General features: G+C 36.5%; 1 protein-coding gene across 1 annotated transcript; it reads right to left on the reverse strand.

The window, feature by feature from the left end:
* Positions 1-496: 496 nt before the first annotated feature.
* Positions 497-27692, reverse strand: CUNH11orf58 (chromosome unknown C11orf58 homolog). Its single transcript, XM_040258294.1, has 5 exons — positions 27453-27692; positions 19174-19257; positions 5297-5357; positions 3666-3775; positions 497-2953 (listed from the first exon to the last, which is right to left on the reverse strand). Exons 1-5 carry the CDS (start codon positions 27513-27515, stop codon positions 2726-2728), a joined length of 546 nt encoding a protein of 181 aa, XP_040114228.1. The 5' UTR covers positions 27516-27692; the 3' UTR covers positions 497-2725.
* Positions 27693-27792: the final 100 nt, after the last annotated feature.

A 27792-nucleotide genomic window follows, 5' to 3' on the forward strand; every position in this document is an offset into this window, starting at 1 on the left:
GGGTTTTCAACAGTTAAGAATGAGAAGGGTTGACGAGAGAAAACAGTAAGGATAATATGCAGTGTTGTTAATCAACATTTAGAAATACTGGTTGTTCAGTTGGTGGTCTTTCTCCAGAAATAATCCATAGGAAACTGGATAATCCAGGTCTGTATTTCTAGGAATGTTATGACATTTAGGGGAGGTTATTTGGGTTACTGACAATAGGGACACTGAAGTGATCACATAAAAAATCTAGACAGGGCTTATGAAACAGGTGACAAGAGCGAAATGATCTGATTTGAACATACATAAAGGAACGGAGCAGTTAAGGTCAGAGATAAGATTTCTACATTTGTCATTTCAGAGGTAAAGTTGTTTTTGGATACTGAAAGTATCCAAGATGTGGTTATTGTGGAGACAAAGCAATGGAACCACAGCCCTGCAGTGTTCACTGATGCCAACCGGGCAGCTGAAATTTACTACCTCAAAATTTACTCAAAAAATATGACCCACCTTTCTGCTCTCAAACCATTGTTTAATCAGAACAACAATCACGTCAGACTTTTTTCTGTACCTTGAATTCTTCCAGGTTTAAAAAATTACAGATATGAGAAGACTTTTACCTATTAATACACACAGGAATCTGTGTTCCTGGAAACCTTTACAATAGAAAGATCACTGGAACATCAGTATAATCAACACCTGGGAGAAGTATATTTCAGGTAAGAAAGTATCAATAGTAGGAAAAAGTTGCCACTCAACTTTGACCTCAATAGCATATTTCATTGCGCAAAAGCAAATTGTGTTTTCCCTCCTGGTACTTTAGTAGGGATATCAAAATGGCATTGTATCTGTCTTCCTTTAATCCCCTTCCCCCACAATTTAATAAAGAAAAACAAAAACCCAATGTTCATGCTTAAAAGACAGCCATGATATTTAATGTGGTGCTGGGCCACATGGTCCAACAGACCTAAATTTATTCCGACCCTGAATTTTGTTAAATGTCCAATAATAAATGAACTGGAGTAAGAATTTCTCTACTTGAAGATGAAGAAAAAAGGTCCTCCAGTGTAGTTATTTTAGAACAAGGCTCTTCTATTTATATAAGAATCGAGGCTTATTAATAACCCAGCATATTTAAATAAATTGATGAAAAGTACTTTTTAAAATATAACACTGTTAAACATAAATCAGTTTTCACTTCTTAAATTAGTTGTAATAAGCAACCCTACAGGCTAGTTATTTGAAAATCAATGGCCAAACTGAAATCTGAACAAAGCCAAACTTGTTTAAACCAAATGCTATTTGTTAAATGTTGTACATTGTTTACTACCCACTGACTCAGTATTTTACTATATAGGGTAACACCTATTATAAAACAATGTGAGAAATAAGAAAAAAAAATGCTGGGGGTGTGAAATCTAAAAAAAAATTTCAGGATGGACTGCATAATCCAAAAATCACCTGTTCTAGTTGCTACATTCCTTGAACACATTCTATATTTCAAAATGACACAGGGACTAAAAAAAAAAAAAAAAAAAATCCAACACATTAACATACTTAAGCATCTAGACGTATAACAGTTCAGCAAACAAATAGTTTTAACTCAAGCCTTTGAACACATCACTTAGAAACATTAAGATTTTGAACCCAATTACTCAAACATCATTGACTAGCCCATAATGCAGTTTGTGTTAACCTGCTGTACAAATTAACCACATAATAGTAGTCAGATACTAATCTTACTCCAACAGAAGTAGTGATAAAATCAAAGCAATACTCCTTTTTGTAAGATAATCAGGATAACAGCACTGGGATAAAATGAAGAGAATTTGGTTTCAGATTCTTGTTCAATAAGCCTGTTCCTCATTTTTAGATGAGGATAAAGTTATTACAAATACCCAAATATGGGAAGCTGCTTTCTCTTTATTTAAGCATTAGGAAGGAAATTTAACTTTGGTCACATATTACCTTTAAAAAAAAAAGTTCCATTTTACATATTCCTAAATAGATAGGACCAAATGATCAGAGAAAAATTTTCTTCTGTAAAAATTGGCCAAGTTTATATTTAAAAAAAAAACCTAACATACAATATCATTCAAATTATATAAAGACTACTTGGGATCATAACATTCCAAATATATGACAACTGCAACCCCAGCCTAAACAGGTGTGAAAAGTATTTGCTCTCATGTTGCTTTGGTCCAAAAGAGTAGAGCTGAATCAGTAAGAGTAAACTAAGTTCCAAATCTTTTGCCAGCATTAATTTAGATTGTTATTGGCAGCAGAAATATCCATGATGAATAGTTCTACTATGAGAAAGTATAATAAAAGAATATTTCCCATGAACACATCACAGTACCAGATCAAACTTTTATAAAAGAAAAACATGAAGAAACAAAAAAAGATAAACAGCTACCACACAAAAAATACTGTTTCCCCCATAACTGTATCTGAAGGGGTAAAAAGGTGATATTAGAGATTGTTGATGATGCTAACATGAAAAGAAGTTGAGTATTGTATTTATTTCTTATTTTATACAACTCTTACTCTTTACAAAAATGGTTATAATCATGCCCAAAAAAGTGTAACCCATGGCATCTGAAAGCAAACACTCTTTGTAATTATTTAAAAGGGCCTTTTTAAAAATTATAATACAAAGGTCTGTGCTCTATAAGCAGTCCTCCACTGTGCATTATAACAATAAGGCTTACTTTTAATACAAAGACTAAGTGTTTGGGAGTTATGAGCCACTGGATTTAACAAACATCATCTTATAGTTGCTTTTTGCATCTTTTTTGTTTTTGGACTCCTCCACTTCATCAGGGTGCTCAGCAGCTTGGAGCTCTTCAGTAGATTCTTCCTTCTCTGACTCTGAATCACTTTCAGAGTCATCTGGACTTTCAGGATCAGGTGAATCATCATCATCGTCATCTCCAGCCACATCACCTTCTCCATCATGATCATCTACCTACAAACATCAACCAACAGCCTATTAAAATTATCCAGTACAAAAACTGGAAAAGACCCTCATTTCTGTCTCACTCCCTAGCCATTAAATCAGCAGTTTAAGAACAGAGGCCTAGGGAAGAGCTGAGGGCTCAGGCGTCTCCAGCTGTTTCATAAACTGGTACTTGAGGAGGACTTTTACTTAAGAAAGGGCTCTGAAACACCACCTTTCCTTCCCTCCCTAGTTTGAAATTAACATTGTCTTCCTGATGGAAACAATACTTTTTTTAAGAATAAGGCAAGTTAACCACTGATTCACAGGAGTGCTGAAAACAGTTACCAATGTTTTGCATATTACATTATTTTGGAGTAATGAACCAGGAGTTATATGGAATGAGGTGATATAGGAAACAACTAAGATAACTCTAATGAGTATTTACATGAAATACTTCATCTAACTTGTGAGTACGTTGTTCATGCCTACTTAAAGTGTGCCCTAATGATTCTCTAAGCAGAATGTACATTAAGCTAGTATCAAAAAACATATTTCAAAAACTCTCAATCTCTCTTCTCATTATCTACAAAGACCTAGTTTGGCATATAAAAATATTTTAAGTAACTATATAAAGAGAGGTTTCTACATAGGATTCTTGGTTGCTAGAGTAATTTAACAGAAATAAGTGATATCAAATTAGAAGTATCTTTCCACTTAATGAAAATATGTTAATTACTACCTCACTGAAGCCAAGTCCACAATGTCGTCGATATCTTCCTGATAATTTACTGTCCATACTTTGTTGATATTGAGACTCCAGTTCTTCATTAATTTTCTTGTCTTCTTCCCCTGTATGTCCAGTGTACTTTGATTATGTTTCAGTCAAATTAATAAAAATATTTGATTACACAAAAAACCCATAATACAGATGCTATTATATTTAGGGCTGATTTCTCTGAGTAACTGTACAGTGAATTTTGTGAATGGGTTTATATACCATATGTAATTACCTAACAGACAAAATAACTTACTTCTTTAGTAATGACTCGAACTAGAAGCTGTTTTAATAAAAATGAAAAATTTTTCCATGTAATAATTTAAACCAGATAAGGAATTCTCAGAATTGCCTGAAGTTTAGATACTGTAAATAGTAATTACTAAGAACTTTGGGTATCATGTTTTAGTTAATATAGTCTCATAATGGTTCTCCTGAAAGTGAAAGTTTCCTCCTAGTCATAGAAAAACACCTCCAACAAACAACAGCTTCTGTCTTTGAACACAAATAATGAAAAGGCACATAATTCTGTTCAGAAAATGGCTAAATAAAATGACCTTGGAATTGGCTCTCCATATGCCTTTCTTTGCATATCACTTTACTGAACCGATATATCAGGTGACATTTGACATATACTTTTAACATATACTCTGTTGCATGTAAGTTATGAAGCGGAATATTAAACAACCATTAAACTTACCACCCAAGGACTAAAATATTACCAATACCATTGGAGCTTTCTGTACGTGGCATTTTAATTTGTAAATACAAGAAAATAACTTCATATTTTAAAAGAATAAGTGCAACAGTTAAATACATTTCCATTCTGCCAAAGTTCAGACTCTTTAGCCTTCTGTAGCAATGCAGATTAATTTGAAGTAATTGTCCAACACCAGAAAAATAAAATGCTTATTAATTTCTAAAATATGCTACATAATCTAGGTCAGTATAAAGTTAATTTAAATGATGTAAGTAAAGGTTTTCTTAAATGTATATGGGGTATTGTGCCCTGTTATTAATAATGTCCAAGATCAGGGTCAATATTAAATGAAAATTTTTCAGCAGACTTAATCCAAGTTCTAATTCATTTTCAGTTTTTAAATGCCCCCCCCCAAAATTAAAAGAAAAATTCATTTCTTCAGGTTTTCCAATGAGTTTATGCTCTTCAAAGATCTCAGAGCAAAACTTAGTGAATAAGCTAAAAACCAGTATAGTATGCCAACTATTAACACTGTATAGTAAATAGTATACAAAATATATGTAAACTCTAGAAATTACAATTGGCAAGATGAGGCATAAAACCTCACTACAATTAAAATACTACATGCTGTAAATTAGTAAAAATGGCAACAGAAGCAAGTCAGTTTCTTGGTTAGAATATCGTATTAATGTAAACTCTTTCAAATCCTTCATCAGAGTATATACTGTTACATGATGTGTGGAACATGTTTACATATACAACATCTATTTCCAACATGTTAATCATCAGAACTAATCAACAATTATACACAGAAGTTAGAATATCCCAAAATATATGCAAGTATTTCACATTCCAAATTTAGCACCTCCACTTTAATTATATTTTACCTTCTTACCTGTGCGGAAGTGAGATGTGGATTTGTGATCTCCTATAACAAGACGACCAGTATGTTCTTTCTGTAAGAAGGAAATGTATTAGAATTTGAAACCACAGATTTAACATAATTATTGCCTATGTGCCTGATGCTGAACTTACATTCTTGCATGGATAGGGATGGGGAGGGGAAACAAAATCAATAAGTAAATTATAGTTATGTCTGAAGGCAGTGTCATTACAATAAACCAAGCAGAGGATGGGGATAGAAAGTATGTCGATTTTAAACAAGACAGATAACTAGAAAATTGGATCAATTTAAACATTTTCTTTTCTAAAATGCCACTTAAGAGTTGTTTATGTCTCAGGTATATATCCTGAAGAGAAAGCAAATCAGATTATTTAGCTAAATACAATGAACAAAATGACAGAAATCTAAAATGTAAAAAATAAGAATCATTACTACTTAGCAACAGACCATAAACAGCTAGCTCGTTACTTCTGGCTACAAAAAAAAAAAAAAAAACTCTTTCACACTATGAAAAAGCACAGAATTTAAAACAATCTAGGTCAAAGTTACCATCTCATTAGCTTACATAATTAGTCTCAATTTATCAGTTCCAATACATTCTTTATGGTTCATACTTAGTTTTGAAACCAAACAGGAGCCTGTGGGGCTCCTGGGCACAGAAACCTTTCTGTGTCCCTCCTTGGTTGTAGGGAAGAGACTCCAGCCTCCATGACCTTCCTTGAGTTCCAAAGGGCAGATTCAAATAGAGGCTAAACAGAGAAGGGAGGGGATGCAGAGTGGAGTGAGGAGCAGTCAAGAAACAATAGTGTAGCCTTTGGGTAGGGTCTCAGTTCCACCTCAAGAAATACAAATAACAGAATCTCTGAGTTCTTTCAGAACTAAACCCCATAAACAAATGTAAGATGTTAGCATTTCTCATTCCAGATTAAAGGAACAGAGCAGCTCTCCAAGAGACCACCTGAGGCCAGGTTAAAGGAATCACAGGAACTCACATCACCTGAGGCCAGATTACATCCTGAACACCAACTATAACCCCTACAACAAGGTGATGACAGCAAGTATACACTGAGGAAAGATGCGGCGATTACCCATACTAAAAACAGCCCTCACACCAAAAATATTAGACTCACGGGCTATACAGGGATATTTCCATATAAAAACAACCCTTTAAGCCCATAGCAAAAAACTGTTTCTCCTAAAATTATAGAGAAACCTCCAGTATACTAGACCCGAGTTCAAAAAGATGATAAAAATAATAAAGGAGTTAAAAAAGGCTATCAACAAAAATGCAGAGCATTATAACTAGAAACTGTAAAGAGAAGCCAATTAAAATTAGAAAACACCTGCTGAGACAAAACCTGAGCTAAAGGCAATAAATGGCGAGCTAAACAATGCAGAAGAAAAAATAAATGATCTGGAAGACAGAATAATGGAAATCACCCAATCAGAACAGCAGACAAAATGAAAAGTGGAAAAAAAAAAAAAAAGGAAAGCAATATATGAGATCTGTGGTATAAAACAGAGCAAGTCTGTCTACATGTAACAGAGATCCCAGAAGAAACAGAAAAGGGGGCTGAAAATGCATTTGAAGAAATTATAGCTGAGAACTCTCCAAACCAAAAGGAAACAGATATCCAAGGTACAAGAAACACAAGAGAGTCCCACACAAAATGAACCTAACAGACCAATACCGTGACATTATAATTAAAATGGCCAGAGTTAAAGTGAGAATTCTGAAGGCAGCAAGTAGGAGTTCCCTGGCAGCCCAGTGGATAGGATTCCATACTTCTATTGCAGGGGGCCAGGGTTTGATTCCTGGTCAGAGAACTAGGATCCCACAAGCTGTGTGGCACAGTCAAAAAAGGCAGTCAAAGAGTTACTTACAAGGAAAAACTCATAAGTCTATCAGCTGACTTCTCTACAGAAATGCCGCAGGACAGAAGGGAGTGGCAAGATAAATTCCAAGTCCTAAAAATCCTACAACCTAGGATACTCTACACAGCAAGATTATCATTTAGAAGAGAAAGAATTTCGCAGACAAGCAAAAACTACAAGAATACAGCAATACAAAACCTATTCTAAAAGAAATATTTAAAGGTCTTCTCTAAATAGAAATGCAGCAAAAACCTATAGGAAAGAGAAAATCACAATCAGAAAATGAGTCACTTAAGTAAGCCAGTACCATAGTTTTTTAAAAAAATTTTGTGAAAGCAATGATAATTAACATGAATACCAAAAGGCTTATTTAACAGGAAGATGTAAAAGAAGAGAGACATCAAAATCATAAAACATGGGGGAGAGAAGTTAGAAAATGTAGATTCTTACTAGAATGTGCTTGAACCTATGACTACCAGTCCAAAGCAATGAGATATAACAATGGGTTAAAACCATTTAAAAATAGGAAAGACTAACAATACCCATATTTATATCCTTAACTCTGTCCTAGGCAACAAGTTGAGGCTGCTTCAAACTGGCAGTGTTCACAGTATTTTCTTTAAAACTCGTGCCAAGGGTACAATCAATGTAACCTAGTACATTTCTTTCTTCATATGCGATTTGGTGTGTAACCTGGCAGAAAGCATTTTCACATTTCTTAAGTATGAAAATGTTTAAACCCATAAATATTAAGGTACTTGTCCAAATTGTTTTAGTTTTTTCACTAATAAATCTGATATATGTAATTTTTGCTATAAGAAATTTTATTTAAAAAAACTTGAAAAACAGGGTAACTACAAAACAAAAACATAACAACAAATTCACAAAAACCAAAAAAAAGAGAACTCAAACATAACACAAACTGTCAAAGCACAACAGGACAAACAAAAAGAAAGGAACGAAGAGAAATACATTCTCAACTGGAAAAGAAGGTTTGAAATGGCAACAACTATCTATCAACAACTACCTTAAATACAAATGTATACTAAATGATACAATCAAGAGTGCAGATTGGATTAAACCAAGAGGCTACCTACCATAATGCTGCCTACAAGAGACTCTCTTTAGGGTGAAGGACACACAGATTTGAAATTGAGAGGATGGAAAAGATATTTCATGGAAATAGAAATGACAAGAAAGTGGGGGTAGCAATACCCATATCAGAAAAAATAGACTTTAAGACAAAGTCCATAAAGACAAAGGATACTGTAAAATAATAACAGGATCAATACAAGAAAAGGCTATTCCAGTTGTTAACATATACATACCCAATATAGGAGCACATAAATGAATAAAAATAAAATACTAACAGACATAGGGAAGAACTGATGGGAATACAATAGGAGACTTTAACATCAGTGGACAGATCTTACACAAAATCAATGCAGCAACAGATCCTAAATAACACAACAGAACAGATAAGACTCAATTGATACTTATAGGCCATAACATCCAAAAAATAAAAATACACATTCTTTCCAAGTGAACATGGAACATTCTCTGGGGTAGACAACATACTAGGAAACAGAACAAGTCGTAACTAATTTAAGGGGATAAAAATTATTTCAAGGGTCTTTTCTGACCACAATGGCATGAAACTAGAAATCAATGACAGAAAGAGAAACAAGAAAAAAACAATTATATGGGGACTAAACAACATGGTATTAAAAAAATCAAGGTGTCAATGATGAGATCAAAGAGAAAATTTTAAAACATCTTAAGGCAAATGAAAACGTGGCCATACAGAATCTGTGGGATGCAGCAAAAGCAGTCCTAAGTAAGAAGCTGATAGCAATACAGGCCTTCCTCAAAAAGATAAATCTCAAGCAAACAAGTCAACCTGCCACCTAAAATACTTAGAAAAACAAAACCCAAAGTCAGAAGAAGAGGGTAAATAACAAAAGAGGAAACAGGGCTTCCCCGGTCCCTCAGATGGTAAACAATCTGCCTGCAATGCAACTAGAGAGTGAAGTCGCTCAGTCATGTCCCACTCTTTGCGACCCCGTGGACTGTAGGAGCCTACTATGCTCCTCTGTCCATGGGATTTTCCAGGCAAGAGTACTGGAGTGGGTTGCCATTTCCTTCTCTAGAGGATCTTCCTGACCCAGGGATTGAACCCAGGTCTCCTGAATTGTAGGCCGACGCTTTACCGTCTAAGCCACCAGGGAAGTCCTTGCAATAAGACCCAAGTTCAATCCTTGGACTGGGAAGGTCCCCTGGAGAAGGGAACCCACTCCAGTTTTCTTGCCTAGAGAATTCCATGGGCAGAGGAGCCTGGTGGGCTACAGTCCATGGGGTTGCAAAGAGACAGACATGACTGAGACTAACAATTTCACTTTTTCAGTTTCAAAGAGAAAATAGAGGCTTTTTAAAAATTGGGGCAGGGGGGAATCAACCAAGAGCTAGGTTTTTTTGAAAGGGTAAACAGAATCAACAAACCTCTGGCCAGGCTCACCAAGAAGAAAAAAGACGACCCAAATAAAATAAGAAATGAAGCAGTAGAAGTAACAACTAATATTGCAGAAATACCAAAAAACCTTGAGAATACTATCAACAATTATATACCAACAAACTCGACAACCTAGAAAAAATGGACAAGTTTCTAGAAACATACAACACATCAAAATTGAATCAAGGAGAAACATAAAAATTTCAACAGACTGGACATTGGAAATGAAATAGAATCTGTAACTTTAAAAACTCACTACAAACAAAAATCCAGGAACTGATGGCTTCTGAGGAATTCTAATAAACATCAAAGAACTTATTCCACCCCTTCTCAAACTCTTCCAAAAGATTAAAGAGGAGGGAAATTTCCCAAAGTCATTCCGTGAAGCCACCATCACCCTGATACCAAAACCAGACAAAGATAACACACAAACTGAAAATTACTGGCCAATATTACTGATGAACAGATGCAAAAACCCTCAACAAAATACTAGCAAACTGAATACAATAATACACTAAAAAGATCATGCAACATGATCAAACAGGATTTATCCCAACAATGCATGGATTTTTCAATACCTGCAAATCAATCCGTGTGATATGCCACATTAATTGAAGAATAAAAAACTACAGGATCCTCTTGTGAATGAAAGATGTGGCCTGCCACATCAATAAATAAAGGATATTTTGGCCATCAAATCAGCAGCCACCCCCAATTGTGCACCCTGAGGGGATTTGGGATGGAGAAAAGCAGGATACTGGCCCTAGGTATCTAAGGTGTGTATCAGAGGAATGATTTCAGTGAGTCCAAACTCTTATATCTTCCCATTAAATCTTCCCTGAAAAGCATTAAATTCATTAATTTGACATGTCTGGTTTTCCTTAGTTTCTTTAATGAATAGTAATCTTTTGATGTTTCATCTATAGTTTTTGTTGCAAAAATGTCTATATATCCCTTACCTCTTTGGAGCAGTAATTCAGAGCAATATGAGAGGCTGACTTAAGTCCACAGAAAATCCGCCAAATAAAACATAATTCTCAACTTTTAGGTTGTGTATTTTTTCCAGTGGACAGTTTTGGTGACCAGGAAGGGACACAGAGAAGATGCCTCCCTTTTGTCTGAACGCTATGAGGAACTGAGGCCTTGATACCAACAGAGGCCTGTTGTGCTCATCTGTCTCCTCAGAGAGTGCAGACGAATTTGGATGAGTCTCTTTGGGTGAGTCTCTCCTGGTTCCTGATGATGATGAGTTTTATTTGGTGGTGTCTAACAGGTACCTGGCTCCCCAGTTGAAAGAGAGTGGCTCCCCCTAGTTGAAAGGTACTATAAGGGAGGCCAGATGAAAGACCCTGAGAGAAAGTGCCCCCTACCTGAAAGACAATGGGGAATTCAATGGAAAGACATTGGGATTTCCTCAACTGAAAACATACTAAGCAGTCTTGGCTGAATGGTTGGGTTAAGAAGCTGACCTGATTGATGTTTTCCTCAAATTGGCTACCTTAGTAAGAATCTGTTGGGATAAAAGTACAGTAGTAAATTTGAGAGAAATTCAACTTTAAAATAGGAAACAGACTCACTCAGAGAAATGAGGAGTGTCAGAAAGCCAACCTCCGACTAATACTCCAGCCAGATTCATGTACATACAGAACTTATACCTGAAAATAAATTAAGGAGTCTTGCCCTGAAAACGACTAAATGGAACTCATTTTTGTATATGCACTTAAGTTAGAAAAAGTCAGCTTGAAAAAAAAACAGAATTTTGATGTTAAAAAACAAAAGCCCTTCTAGGGGGATTTTCATTCATTTTTCCTTCTGCATCTTTGAGATATAAATGTTTTACCTGATCTTCAGGCCTTTTCTTTGGGGGTGTGTATTTTGAGCACTTGGTCTCTGTCATCCAAAAGGTACACATATGGTGTACATTTAGCAGCCAGTCAAATAGACTGAGATTCTGAGCAGCTTTTGTCTGAATTTACCAACTCACAGGGGCTTTTTGCATTCTTAACCTTTACTGCATCAGCTTGTTTAGTGAAGGCTGTTACTTTCTTACTTTCTATGGACTTCCCTGGTGGCTCAGAAGGTAAAGCATCTGTCTACAATACGAGAGACCTGGGATTGATCCCTGGGTTGGGAAGATTCCCTGGAGAAGGAAATGGCAACCCACTCCAGTACTCTTGCCTTGAAAATTCCGTGGACGGAGGAGCCTGGTGCAGGCTACTGTCCATGGGGTAGCAAAGAGTCAGGCACAACTGAGCGACTTCACTTTACTTTCTTAGACTTATTTCTGAGAATAAACTTTCTGGATCTGTTTAGGTGGCATCATACACACTCTCTTGTGGAGAACCCTCTTGTGTTATAGGTTTAAGTCACTATTAAGATACATCTTACTAACATCCAGATGATTAATCCTTTAAATTGGAGAAACTTCTAAATATCTACATTTTTAGAGGGCTCTTATTATAAACAGGATTCCCTGGTGGCTCAATGGTAAAGAATCCACCTGCCAATGCAGGAGATGTGGGTTTGATCCCTGAGTTGGAAAGTTCCCCTGAAGAAGGAAATGCCAATCCATCCCTGTATTCTTGCCTGGGAAATCTTGTGGACTAAAGAGCTTGGCGGGCTACAGTCCATGGGGTTGCAAAAGAGCCAGACATGACTCAGTGACTAAACAACATTATAAATACGTGTTTTCTTGATACCTATGGGGAAAAAAATTAAAAGATGGGGAAAAAACAGTATATAATGGTTAACTCTAAGAACACCCTCAGTTTGACAAACCCAAAAAACTAGTTTGGGAAATCTTATTTTGGTTTCTGCTTCCCCTTAAGGGATCTTATGGATGCCAATAAAAGCAGTAGAATAATTAATATTAATTAGGTTGATTAACAGAAAAATAAGAAAAAAACCAAAGGGAAAGTCTAGAGACTATTTCCCAACAACCTAAAAACTTTAAAGGAACTTATCCCAAACGGATAAAGAAATGTTTAGATAAATGATTATTTTAAAATGGGATAAATATGCCAAAGAGATTAAAACAAAAGATTCTCAAACATTACCTAAGGTTCAATGTGTCAAAGGGATCCTCGCCCCAAAGTACTGGTCCCCAACAATAAAAGACCTCAAGCAGGCCTGCTCTATTTACCTGTTTTATATATATATACACATACATACATATATATATATGTATGTATGTATGTATGTGTGTGTGTGTGTATTTAAAGGGTGGAAGAAAATTGCACTGAGATCCTGATCAACAATTACTCAGGGAAATGGGCCAATTTATCAGCTTCAAAGATTGAGAAAAGGGCCTGAGTCACTTGGCTCAACCCCTCACTGAGGACCCCAGAGACTTTTATACAAAACAGATAAAATGGTTGGAGGACAAAAGAAAGGAAAGCTTCTAGGACTCTCTGTAAAACCAAGACTTGCTGACTGAGTCCTAATAAAAACTAGAGTCAAATGCTGACTGAGTCCTAATAAAAACTAGAGTCAAAGGTGTTAAAGTTGACAGAATTGAGTTTATAAAAATTGGTATTTATGTTCACCAATCTACAGAATGCTATGTAAAAGACAGTTCATAATTGCTTATTTCTTAGTATTCATTAGAAAAAGTTTTTAAGAGTTAAGAATCCTAATTTAATACAAAATTAAAGCTACTACAAATAATAAAAACAGTCCAGTATGCTAGAAAAGTAAGATGTGTGTTAAGAACAAAAGAAGGTCTGAGGATTAGATTTGCATTTTTATAAGAGAAAAGAAAGTAACTCTTTCCTAGAAGTGGTTAGTTGTAGATGAGAAAAGAGACAAAATAATATAGAAAGTGACGGAAGGTTTGTGGAAAAGGAACTCTGAGAAAAGAATTTTATACATGGTCAGGACTGACTAAAATTAGATTGAATTACATAAATGGATTTTGCTGTTAAAAGCAGGCTGGTACATGACTGGATTTGTTTCTTCTCTCTGTTGAAAGACTAAAGTTTTCTTAGAAAACTGCTTTTGACAACAGATTATGTGAGTTTCTTTGCCTTTAGGTGATCTACATTTGCTTTGCAATCTTTTGTCACTGTGTTTAAGTACTGTTTCAGAATGACCTATGTATGATCCTATTTGATCAAGTGTTGACAGTATGGACAGACTTCCCAAACATCAAACTCTAAAGTTCTTCTGACCTCCTACTAACTCTGGGATGCTTCAGAGGGACCAAGACACCTCAGTGAGCGATGTCAAACTAATTAGGCTTATCAGGTATGTTAAATTACTTGAGAAGCATTGTCATGTAATTAGAGATGAACTTTATATTGTATGGATGCCATTAATATATATTCCAAAATTTACATGAAACTACTAAAAATCTGAGATGCCCTGGTATAATGTTATCACTATAATTCTACTTATTGTCTTAAAATGTTTTATGTTCACAGAAATACCCAAGTTCCTTGTCAACTACGTTGTAGTCAGTTCTTTAACCATGCCATTTTAAGTCCTGTCATTTATGAACAGCCATTGTTTTACTCTAATGCTTTTATAAAATGAAGATCTTCAAGAAGATTCATAAGAAGAACTTTTTTAAAAAATGTAAGTTTCTGGTAACTTTTAGATGATATCACTGAAATACATAAGAAATGACAAAACTCTCATGTAAAACCTGATGACTTCATCCAGATCAACAGGCATTATGTGGGACTGAATGAAATAATAAATATATAACTATGACTTTTGGGGGGAAAATACTAGCTTTTCGTCTTTGTTTTCCAGAAAAACCTTTCCTTATTATTCCATGATCTACAAGTTGATCAAGTATTCCTTTATAAACAAAAATAAAACATTGTTTATACTCTGTCTTTCCCTGCCATACTATGACCTTATTAATGTTACCAACTATATTAATTATCCTGTCTAGTTTATAAGATTATCTATTGCATTACCCAATGTGTAACTAGGTCTCCAAAAAATTAATGATGGCAAAGTTATTAATGTTACTAACTATATTAATTATCCTGTCTAGTTTATAAGATTATCTACTGCATTACCCAATGTGTAACCAGGTCTTCAAAAAACTAATGATGGCAAAGGTCTAAAGACAGTTAATCTCACACTCACACATGAGACTCCCTAGCACTGTTGGACAAAATTCGTCACAAAGGGCCTCTCAAATGTTGGTTGAATTTAAGAGGAAAGAAGAACTATGAATGAAAAATGTAGCCATGTCAGTTGAAGGGCACTGTAGCCATCAAGCTAGCAGCTACTGCATTCACTACTTTGCTCCTGGTAGAGATTCAGGATACTGGCCCTAAACACTTAAGATGCCTATCAAAAGAATGATTTCAATGAGTCTAGACTCTTGTACCTTCCCACATGAAGTGTTAAATTCACTAACTTAACATATTGGATTTTCCCTAGTTAACAGTAATTTTTTGATGTTCCAACCTATCTGGTTTTAGGCTCCTCCCTTACCTTTTTGGAGCAGTTGCTCAGAACAATCTGAGAGGCTGCCTTCTGGGTTTAAGTACTCAGAAAATCTGCTGAATAAAATAATTTTCAACTGTTATGTTGTGCATTTTTTCAACTGACAATCTCAGTAGATGAAGAAAAACTTTTGCTAAAACTCAACATACATTTATGATAAAAACTCTTCAGAAAGTGGGCACAGAGGGAATCTGCCTCAACGTAATAAAGGCCATATATGACAAACCTACAGCTAACATCACACTCAAAGGTGAAAACTTGAAATCATTCCCCCTAAGATCAGGAATAAGACAAGGATACCCACTTTTGCCACTTTTATTCAGCATAGTATTGGGAATCTTAGCCACAGCAATCAGACAATAAAAAGAAATAAAAGGAATCCAAATTAGAAAGGAAGAAGTAAAACTGTCACTGTTCGCAGATAACATGATACCATATATAGGAAATCCTAAAGACACCAGCAGAAAACTACTAGAGTTCATCAATGAACTGGGTAAAGTTGCAGACTATAAAATTAATATATAGAAATTGGCCGCATTTCTATACATTAACAATGAACTATCAGAAAGAGAAATTAAGGAAACAATTCCACTTACCATCACATCAGAAAGAATAAAATACCAAGGAATAAACCTAAACAAGTGAAAGAACTGTACTGAGAAGCCTAAAAGATGCTAACAGAAGAAACTGAAGACAACAGAAACAGATGGAAAGTATTCTTGAATCGGAAGAATCCATAGTTAGTGACCATACTTCCCAAAGCCATCTATCAATTTAATGCAATCCCTATCAAATCACCAATGGCATTTTTCAAAGAACTAGAACAAATAATTTTAAAATTTCTGTGGCCCCAAAAAGCCAAAACAATTTTGAGGAAGAATAGTCAGAGGAATCACACCCTCATTTCAGACTATTCTACAAAGTTACAGTAATCAAAACTGTATGGAACTGGCACAAAAACATACATAGATTGATGGAACAGGAAATAATCCCATATACTTATAGTCAATTAATCTATGATAAAAGAGGCAAGAATATACAACAGAGAAAGTCTCTTCAATAAGTGGTGCTTGGAAAACTGGACAGCTACATGTATATGAATGAAATTAGAACATTCTCTAACACTGTATTCAAATATAAACTTGAACAGGATTAAAGATACAAGTAAATTGCAGCACTATTTATTTCACTTGTCTCTTAGAGTAATGGAAATAAAACAAAAATAAACAAATGGGACCTAAAAAAACTTGAACTTAAAAGCTTTTGCACAGCAAAGGAAACCATAAGCAAAATGAAAAAACAATCTATGGAATGGGAAAAAATGTTTACAAGTGATGACACCACCAACACATTAATTTCCAAAATGTACAAATAGCTCCTATAGGTCAATATCAAAAGAAAATCCTAACCCAATCAAAATATAGGCAGAAGATCTAAACAGACATTTTTCCAAGACATACAGATGGCCAAAAGACACATGAAACAATGCTCAACATCACGAATTATTACAGAAACTCCAATCAAAACTACAAGGGGGTATCACCTCACACTGGTCACAAAGGTCATCATCAAAAGATCTACAGACAATAAATGCTGGAGGGGATGAAGAGAAAAAGGATCCCTCCTATGGTGTTGGTAGGAATGTAAATGGAGAACAGTACGGAAGTTCCTTAAAAAACTAGAAACAGTTACCATATGATTCATAAATCCCATTCCTGGGCATATATACAAAGACAACTACCTCAAAAAGATATAAACACCCCAATGTTCATAGCAGCAGTATTTACATAGCCAAGTCATGGAAGCAACCTAAATGTCCATCATTTAGGTGAATGGATAAAGAAGATGTGTGTATACATACATACATATATAATGGAATTATATATATATACACACAATAGAATACTGCTCAGCAATAAAAGAAAGAATGAATAATGCCATTTGCAGCAACATGGATGGATCTAGATATTATAATAAATGAAGCCAGACAAAAACAAATATTATATCACATGTAAAATCTAAAAAAATATACAATGAACTTATTTACAAAACAGAAACCAGACTTACAGACATAGAAAACAAACTTATGGTTACCAAAGAGCAAGACAGGTGGGAGGGATAAATTTGGAATTTTAGGCACAAAATCTTATATATAAAATAGACAAACAATAAGGTCCTACTATACATATATATAGCACAGGGAACTATACTCAGGATCTTATAATAAACTATAATGAAAAAGAATCTGAAAAACAGATATAGATGCATAACTGAATCACTCTGCTGTATATCTGAAACTAATACAAAACTGTAAATCAATTATACTTCAATTAAAAAAAAAAAGAATACCAAATGAAAAAAATATTGTTCACCAAAATTAGTGGCTCAGTGATAAAGAGTCTGCGTGCCCTTTCAAGAGACTTGGGTTCAATCCCTAGGTTAGGAAGATCCCCTGGAGAAGGGAATGGTAACCCACTCCAGTATTCTTGCCTGCAAAATCCCATGGACAGAGGAGCCTGGAGGTTGCAAAAGAGTCAGACACGACTTAGCAACTCAACAATAACAGCAAAATTGTTCATTAAAATTTGACTCTGCAAAGCAATCTTAACCAATCAAGTGTGAAGATATACAGTATATAACAAATCATCCTATTGTGAAATCATGCCATATTCTCCATACCCAGATGATACTCCTGAAAAGCTTCAAGCATTAATGCTTATTGCCCTACATATTATTAGCACAAAAGCAAATCAATAATTAAGTAGATTGCTCCTTTAGATTGCAGAAAATATGTAACAAGATTTGAATATATACAATGGCATTGAGTTATTCTAAGGTGATAGCACCCTGTGACTAAAAGATCAGTTATAATCTTTGCTATCAAAGAATTTAATGTATGCTATACCCATTTATCAGTAGCCAAATTTTTTTCTTTTTTTTTTTAATTGTTCAATCTGTCCTCCACCTTACTCACTCCCTCCTGTTTTACTGAGATATAACTGACCACTGGTGGTTAAATTTCATATATTTTATGTTAGGATGTTATTTCAAGGTACTTAAAGAAATTTAATTCTACTAGATTAAGTATACTTCCTAAATTATTACTTTATATATCCTTAGAAAATCTATTTACAGGAACCAAGAGAAACTTCAGACTGCTTTCTATGACAAATCACAAATTATTGGAAATCTGGACTAATGTAGTATTATACAATGCTTCCTCTGTATAGGTCCTAACATCTTACATGATCTTTCCAAATGCCCAACTCCACTGTTCTAGTCTGGCTAACTCTTAATCCTCTCAGATTCAGATCAATTCTATTTCTGGGAAGCTTTCTTATGCTGCTAAACAAGAGTTAGCTTCCCTTGTCTGCTGATTTTGCAGCATGTGCATAGCTCTTCCATAGTAATTATAATTCTATATTGTCATTATCTGGTATCCTCCAGCACATGACTCTAAACATGTGTTACTGATTTGTGTGATCCCACCCTGCTCCTCCAGGACCTAGGACAGTGCTTGGCATGTATTAGACAGTCAACGGTCATTGGTAAAATGCATGAATGCATTCTCATATGAATAAAAAAAGCAAAGGCAAAGGACAGAATTCAAGTTTTTGATAAAGGCTATTCCCCTGGCCACTACTTAAAGAGCTGGACAAGCTATAAAATATGAAAGATTATTCTTTGTAAGATCTACCAAATGGTCTGCCCAGAAGTATCAAATTATTAGGCTAACAGATGGCAAATCACAACTTTTGCCTTTTCTTTCTTCCATAGGAGTCTGCTCAAACCAATTTTTTTTCTCTATATAGTCTCTAACTATCACCCAGTGGCACAGAGAATCCTAGAAGCAGCTCAATTAGGTCAGTTATAGCTACAAAAAACTAAAGTAATCAGGCAGACCTTAAAATGTCAAGTAAAATGGAATCTGAGTGTATTCATTCTTTGTCACTTAACACACACAAAAAGGGCATTATTTTCACAGAAAAGATAAAAATGTATTCTGTCTGATGCTTACCTTTCCTGCTCCCATAAGTCTCAAGAACTTTTGTTTTCTTTCTTCATTACCTAAGTCTGCTGCCTCCCAATTGCTAGATCCAAGCTGGAAAAGAAATAGACCAGTTAATCTTTTCTGTATAATAATAAATATTAAGAAAACTTAGAAAGAGTCTACTAGTAAATCTCAAGTTTCTTCCTCCCTCCCACTCCCATCAGTTTTCACTATAAACTAGACTCATTCTTGATTAGGAAGTTAACCATATGTATCATATTTGATTTTAAAAATACTTATTTTCTGTTACCATAAGGCAAACTCCTTTAGTTCTTTTGAAACCAGAGATTTGCGTTTCAAAAGTTTGTACCTCTAAGAATTACCCAGAGGGCTGGTTAAAACACAGACTGCTGGGCTGTACCTCAGGAATTTCATATTTAGTACATCTAGGGTGGAGCTCAAGGATTTATTGCACTTCCAACAAATTCTTAAGAGATGCTGATGATGTTGACCACACTGTGAGAGCTACTTAGAGCCTTACAGGGCCCAAGGGTACCAATACTTTGATCCTAGAAGGCTGCCATAGCTGTTAACTGAAGTTAAAAACTGGCTATAGTAATATTCTAAAGAACAGTATAACTTCAGAGTCAACTGGACCCATTTTTAGTTTCTTTTTTGAACAGTTTCTGTTACTTCTAAGGACTAGTATGTTAGGACTTTTATTCTTTCTTTAAGGTCTTCCAAAGAACAAAGAGAATATTTGCTATTTTTTTTTTAAGAATAGAGCAAAACTCATCCTATCTTGTAATTATCAAATGTGTCTATTGAACCTTTTTATAAATCTAACAAATATTATGGAATTCAAGCAATATTTTACCCTACAACTTGCAAAAAATTTAAGAATAGCATCATCTTTCAAGAAGACATCACCTCTCTGTTGTATGCTTTAGCTTTCTTTGGACACAGTTGAAAAATTTTACATTTCTACCCATAATGGCAACTGAGTAAAAAAACCTAGATGGACAGGAGGTATTTCACAACTATTACGTGAATTAGAAGATGAATCGGAGAAGGCAATGGCAACCCACTCCAGTACTCTTGCCTGCAAAATCCCATGGATGGAGGAGCCTGGTAGGTTGCAGTCCATGGGGTCGCTAAGAGTCAGACGCGACTGAGTGGCTTCACTTTCATGGATTGGAGAAGGAAATGGCAACCTACTCCAGTGTTTTTGCCTGGAGAATCCCAGGGACGGGGAGCCTGGTGGCCTGCCATCTATGAGGTCGCACAGAGTTGGACATGACTGAAGCGACTTTGCAGCAGCAGATGAATGCAAAATGACAAGTAGGGTACACACTCTAACAATAATGGAAAACTTAACTGCAAAAATCTAAAACTATGAGTTTTTGGATGATGAAATACTAGATTTCTCCAACCCAGAAGTCAATGAGAGAGAGAATTTTTCTCCAACGTGGAAGTCAATGTGAGACAAAGAAAAAAGACAAAAAAAAAGAAATGATACTTTCATCTAGAAAGCCATTCAACAGGCTTCATTTTGCATTACTGCAACAACAGCCTGGACCACCCCATTTTTTCTAGAGAGATATGTAACAATTTCCTCTTTTATGATATTTGTACACCAAAACTTATTTCATATAGTTTTTAAGTGGACAAATATTAAGGGTTGGTGACTAGAAGGAATACAGAAATGAAAGCATTCACTGAATTGATTATTTCAGTTGACTTTATAATCTAAAAATGAAAATGCTGTGTAATTATAGAGCAAAGAAACCAACCCCCCTTTCTAAACAAAACTATGAGAAATGAAAACGTTTCAAAAAAATTCTTCAGGTATCATATTTTGATGATGCAAATGCAAGAATAAAGCTAAGATCTATTATAAATAGATCTGAAATATGAAATTATGTTTGTTTCACACACGACAACTGATAAGCAGTTAGCTATATTCAGTTCAGTTGCTCAGTTGTGTCCGACTCTTTGCGACCCCATGAATCACAGCACACCAGGCCTCCCTGTCCATCACCAACTCCTGGAGTTCACTCAAACTAATGTCCATCAAGTCAGTGATGCCATCCAGCCATCTCGTCCTCTGTCGTCCCCTTCTCCTCCTGCCCTCAATCCCTCCCAGCATCAGGGTCTTTTCCAATGAGTCAACTCTTCGCATGAGGAGGCCAAAGTACTGGAATTTCAGCTTTAGCATCAGTCCTTCCAATGAACACCCAGGACTGATCTCCTTTAGGATGGACTGGTTGGATCTCCTTGCAGTCCAAGGGACTCTCAAGAAGTCTTCTCCAACACCACACTTCAAAAGCATCAATTCTTCAGTGCTCAGCTTTCTTCCCAGTCCAACTCTCACATCCATACATGACCACTGGAAAAGCCATAGCCTTGACTAGATAGACCTTAGTTGGCAAAGTAATATCTCTGCTTTTCAATATGCTATCTAGGTTGGTCATAACTTTTCTTCCAAGGAGTAAGCGTCTTTTAATTTCATGGCTGCAATCACCATCTGCAGTGATTCTGGAGCCCCCCCAAATTATGTCTGACACTGTTTCCACTGTTTCCCCATCTATTTCCCATGAAGTGATGGGACCGGATGCCATGATCTTCGTTTTCTGAATGTTGAGCTTTAAGCCAACTTTTTCACTCTCCTCTTTCACTTTCATCAAGAGGCTCTTTAGTTCCTCTTCACTTTCTGCCATAAGGGTGGTGTCATCTGCATATCTGAGGTTATTGATATTTCTCCCAGCAATCTTGATTCCAGCTTGTGCTTCTTCCAGCCCAGCGTTTCTCATGATGTACTCTGCATAGAAGTTAAATAAGCAGGGTGACAATATACAGCCTTGACATACTCCTTTTCCTATTTGGAACCAGTCTGTTGTTCCATGTCCAGTTCTAACTGTTGCTTCCTGACCTGCATGTAGGTTTCTCAAGAGGCAGGCCATGTGGTCTGGTATTCCCATCCCTTGAAGAATTTTCCACAGTTTATTGTGATCCACACAGTCAAAGCCTTTGGCATAGTCAATAAAGCAGAAATAGATGTTTTTCTGAAACTCTCTTGCTTTTTCCATGATCCAGCGGATGTTGGCAATTTGATCTCTGGTTCCTCTGCCTTTTCTGAAACCAGCTTGAACATCTGGAAGTTCATGGTTCACATACTGCTGAAGCCTGGCTTGGAGAATTTTGAGCATTACTTTACTAGCGTGAGATGAATGTAATTGAGCGGTAGTTTGAACATTCTTTGGCATTGCTTTTCTTTGGGATTGGAATGAAAACTGACCTTTTCCAGTACAGTGGCCACTGCTGTTTTCCAAATTTGCTGGCATATTGAGTGCAGCACTTTCACAGCATCATCTTTCAGGATTTGAAATAGCTCAACTGGAATTCCATCACCTCCACTAGCTTTGTTCATAGTGATGCTTTCTAACGCCCACTTGACTTCACATTCCAGGATGTCTCTCTCTAGGTGAGTGATCACATCATCGTGATTATCTGGGTCGTGAAGCTCCTTTTTGTACAGTTCTTCTGTATATTCTTGCCACCTCTTCTTAATATCTTCTGCTTCTGTTAGGTCCATACCATTTCTGTCCTTTATCGAGCCCATCTTTGCATGAAACGTTCCCTTGGTACCTCTAATTTTCTTGAAGAGATCTCTAGTCTTTCCCATTCTATTGTTTTCCTCTATTTCTTTGCACTGATAGCTGAGGAAGGCTTTCTTATCTCTCCTTGCTATTCTTTGGAACTCTGCATCAGAGGGCAGACACACTGAAACCATAATCACAGAAAATTAGCCAATCTAATCACACAGACCAAAGCCTTGTCTAATTCAATGAATCTAAGCCATGCTGTGTGGGGCCATCCAAGACAGGAGGATCATGGTGGAGAGGTCTGACAGAATGTGGTCCACTGGAGAAGGGAAAGGCAAACCACTTCAGTATTCTTGCCTTGAGAACCCCATGAACAGTATGAAAAGGCAAAATGATAGGATACTGAAAGAGAAACTCCTCGGGTCAGTAGATGCCCAATATGCTACTGGAGAGCAGTGGAGAAATAACTCCAGAAAGAATGAAAGGATAGAGCCAAAGCAAAAACAATACCCAGTTGTGGATGTGACTGGTGATAGAAGCAAGGTCTGATGCTGTAAAGTGCAATACTGCATAGGAACCTAGAATGTCAGGTCCATGAATCAAGGCAAATTGGAAGTGGTCAAACAAGAGATGGCAAGAGTGAACATCGACATTCTAGGAATCAGTGAACTAAAATAAACTAAAATGGGTGAATTTAACTCAGCTGACCATTATATCTACTACAGTGGGCAGGAATCCCTTGTAAGAAATGAAGTAGCCATCATGGTCAACAAGAGTCCAAAATGCAGTATTTGGATGCAATCTCAAAAACAACAGAATGATCTCTGTTCATCTCCAAGGCAAACCATTCAATATCACGGTAATCCAAGCCTATGAGCCAACCAGTAACGCTGAAGAAGCTGAAGTTGAATGGTTCTAAGAAGATCTACAAGACCTTCTAGAACTAACATCCCCAAAAGACATCCTTTTCATTATAGGGGACTGGAATCCAAAAGTAGGAATTCAAGAAACACCTGGAGTAACAGGCAAATTTGGCTTTGGAGTACAGAATGAAGCAGGGCAAAGGCTAAGAGACTTTTGCCAAGAGAACGCACTGGTCATAGCAAACACCCTCTTCCAACAACACAAGAGAAGACTCTACACATGGACATCACCAGATGGTCAACACCGAAATCAGACTGATTATATTCTCTGCAGCCAAAGATGGAGAAGCTCTATACAGTCAGCAAAAACAAGACCAGGAGCTGACTGTGGCTCAGATCATGAACTCCTTATTGCCAAATTCAGACTTAAATTGAAGAAAGTGGGGAAAACCACTAGGCCATTCAGGTATGACCTAAATCAAATCCCTTATGATTATACAGTGGAAGTCAGAAATAGACTTAAGGGACTAGATCTGATAGAATGCCTGATGAACTATGGACGGAGGTTCGTGACACTGTACAGGAGACAAGGATCAAGACTATCCCCATGGAAAAGAAATGCAAAAAAGCAAAATGGCTGTCTGGGGAGGCCTTACAAATAGCTGTGAAAAGAAGAGAAGCGAAAAGCAAAAGCTATATTCAGAGAATGCTAAATATTTTGGGTATGCATGTGTAGATACATATATGGTGAAAAAAATCAAGAAAATTTGGTTTGTTATGGTTAAGTTCTAGAATTTAAGTTATTAGAATTTCTAATAAAATTACTTTTACAATCTTTTCTTCTGAAAATTATTCATAAAAGACCACTAGAATAATGCATATGTAAAACAATGATGGCCATCCTTCCTGGGCATATAAGAGTTGAAATATTTGTCCCATATTGGACACTCACTTATGGTTCTTCTCAGTTCCTTTTGGTGGCATGCTCTTCTGATTCTGGCCATCTAAGTTCCCAATCTTTAATTCTTACCACCTGATATCTCATATTTTTTCATAGACTAGTTAGTTCTTAACTATTTCTGGCTCAATATAGTTAAGAAAAGGAAACCCAAAACAAAAAAGCAAAGTATTAGTGAAGCTTAAGTTCTGATTCTCACTAAACACTTGTTCCTTGGACCTGATATTTAACTTTTAAGTTTTAATTCTCCATCTGCCCTAAGAGTCTTTCCTGAAAAGCTGTCTTAAGAATACCAACACCTAAGAATTGCATAGTGTTCCACAACTTACATATCACTTTTTATTTACATTCTCTCAAGAGTCCATTTAATAAATAAGGACACTGAGGCAAAGAGGCTAAATGACTTGCTTCCATCCTCTGCTCTTTCCATATCATACTCTGTACAAGATCAAATGAGACAGGATATATACAAGTAGTTTATGAACTACAGTTAAATATATAGAATTAATTTAAAATAATTGTCTAAAAAAGCAAAACTTCCCCAAATTTCCTATTAAAAGAGCAAATATCTTCAATGCCTTACATAAACAACCCTATCATCTACAATTTATAATTCTAATTTAAAAAAATCATGAAGTCCTTCCAGGTCTTCTTTCCAGGTCTTCCCATATAGTAGAAAGTACCTTGCTCAAGTGCTGTACTCTGAAAAGCACATGGGTGCCCATACATTCTTAGAGATTCTCCACCAGTTACTAAAGTCAACGTCCCTATTCATCCTACTTCCTAAAAGACAGCTTTCACTTCTCCACTCCATTCAAACCAACGAAACCATTTTTAAGTTGGTTTCATCCTTAATACACTTATTATAGAACTGCAGTCAATTTGCCTCCTCTTCAGTACACACTGTAGTAACTCTTAGAATTTATTTCTACAATTGTCAGCATTTTCCTAGAGTTGGATTCCATGATTTGTTACCCCCAATAAACATGAGTTGAGTGGACAAAGAAAATTGATAATCTTTTAGGTGCAGAGGCACATTAGAAACTGCTGATCACTTACATTTGATTTTCTAAACTTAGACATGTATTTTAAAAATTTAAATATGTATTATTCTTAAAATATTAAAAACACAAGCACTTAAAGATAACTCCCAATTACCAACAAAAATTAAAATATTAAAGAAACTGACTCAAAAATCACTGTCAAAGGACAAGTTACTATATTGCACTAAAATATGGAATTCAGTTCAATCGCTCAGTCGTGCCCGACTCTTTGCGACCCCATGAACTGCAGCACGTATTAGCAACATTTATAGATAATGTGTTAAGGTCCGAGGACCTAATTTTGAACTGCAACTGTAACCATCTCTATTAAAAGGAATGCTCATAAGATTGGAAAAGGTCTTAAGGTCATGTAGTTTAACCTGACCTCATCAAACACTGTAGAGATTTAATTATTTAATCATTTCAACTTTGTTATCGCCAAGAGTTTTCTGTCAAAATAAAAGATTATTTCTTTGATTCTAGCAAAACAGGTGCCTGACATTCTAGCAATCAAATCACAGTTAAATACCAGGAGGAAAACAGCGTGATGGTTTTTAAAACGGCACCCAGGTTACTCAAACTAAATTCCTGATTAAGTAATGGCTTACCATATTAACAAGAAAATATCTCAAAGCCAGTAATAGGGAGGAACAGGGGGCACGAATAAATCTTACTATATAACTATTCATCCTCAAATCTTTACTGATTACTTATCTTTCTGCAGAGCTAAAATCAATTTCCGTAAAGAGCCTTACTATTCTGGACCTAACTCCACCATTTACCTAATGAGGGATGGGTCTTAACGTCATCTCATTTATTACAACTGACGCACCAACAGAGTTCAATGAGTCTTTTATGCTTCGCAAAGTAAAATATTACCAAAGGCACTGAACCGCACTTTAGAAAACAAAGACCTCTACACATTCAGAAATTGACAGCGCTTTAAATAATCGAAAGTAAACTAGTTATCCTCCCTTCATCATCCTTATCAATAACCTCTCCACCTTCCCCCCTCCCCAATTTCCCCGTCTACGTTTCCATGGCATTCATCCATTGTATGAAGGACCTAGTTTTACGTTTACTGGTTACTGCAGTGTCCATGACACCGCGCTAGGAGCTAGTACAAATACACAAAAGGCCCAGGATAAACACCACAGTTATTCATCTTTGAATTCCCAACATCTGGCACAGCAGTGAATATTTAATGGTTTACTTCAAGGAATGAATGGCCTGCTAGTTAAACTGACAACTGTTGGGGGGAGGGAAAAGAGAAGTACTTGACATCAAAACTGGATTCTACATCTCAACGTCTCAGGCCTCAGTACGGTGCGCCACTGCTCCCGGTACAGTGTTTCCGTTCAATACTTTCTTGGTTGACTCTTAATAGTATACAGTTAAGTTTAACTGTTATCATTACGTTGCAAAAATAATCCCGGCCAGAATAATCTGTCCAAATTTGCACGAACATCTCGACTATCACAGGAGGATTTTAAGCCTAAAATCAGCAGGATCTTGCCACTTCCTAGTAGAAACACCCATAAAGAAGCTTCAACAGCCCCAAAATGGGTAAACACGTACACTTGACTAAGCTCTTTCACTTCTCGACCATTCAGAATTTCCTTCCTCGATTCCCCTTCCTATGCAGGTCTCTGGCTCTTAGCGGGTAGAACTCTACAAACAGTTCAAGCCTAACTAAGAAAAGAGTACATTTCTCATTCTTCTGGGCCCTCCCCATTCAGGTCACCTCAAGCGCTTCCTCCGTCTTCATCCACCCTTCCCCGCCTATCCCAATCTTTGGTAGGCCTCAACCCTCCACCACTCCGCCATTGTTATTTACATCGTCGTCTGGGGAGGCTGAACGCTTCACCCCGTGCGGATGGGACTCCCTGGCAGCACTCATCGTTGCGGACACCACAACGGGAAAGGTCGAACCCACTCGCCCGTTCTCCTCAGCGGCGACGCCAGCAGCCTGCAGTCTGCCACCGGCCCAAGCAGCAGCGCCACTCCACAAGGCAGAGTCCCTTCGGGCCTTGTCCGCCACAGTCGTCACTGCCGCGGGCGCTCGCTACCTTGGCGCACTCTGGGAGTTGTAGTTTCCTGGTTCACAACATACCGCCTGAACAAAGGAGATGGATGGGTGACTAAAACTACAACTCTCAGGAAGCCCAGCGGCGCCG

Source organism: Oryx dammah, unplaced genomic scaffold (genome assembly GCF_014754425.2).
Source record: "Oryx dammah isolate SB20612 unplaced genomic scaffold, SCBI_Odam_1.1 HiC_scaffold_17, whole genome shotgun sequence".
NCBI classification, from domain to species: domain Eukaryota; kingdom Metazoa; phylum Chordata; class Mammalia; order Artiodactyla; family Bovidae; genus Oryx; species Oryx dammah.

Excerpts from the sequence above, each read along its gene's own strand:
- CUNH11orf58 (XM_040258294.1), bottom strand. The coding sequence starts at position 27,515 with ATGAGTGCTGCCAGGGAGTCCCATCCGCACGGGGTGAAGCGTTCAGCC. Across the intron at positions 5,358-19,173 it reads GACTTATGGGAGCAGGAAAG|AAAGAACATACTGGTCGTCT; the intron begins GTAAGCATCAGA and ends TCCTTCTTACAG. Across the intron at positions 3,776-5,296 it reads CACATCTCACTTCCGCACAG|GGGAAGAAGACAAGAAAATT; the intron begins GTAAGAAGGTAA and ends CTGGACATACAG.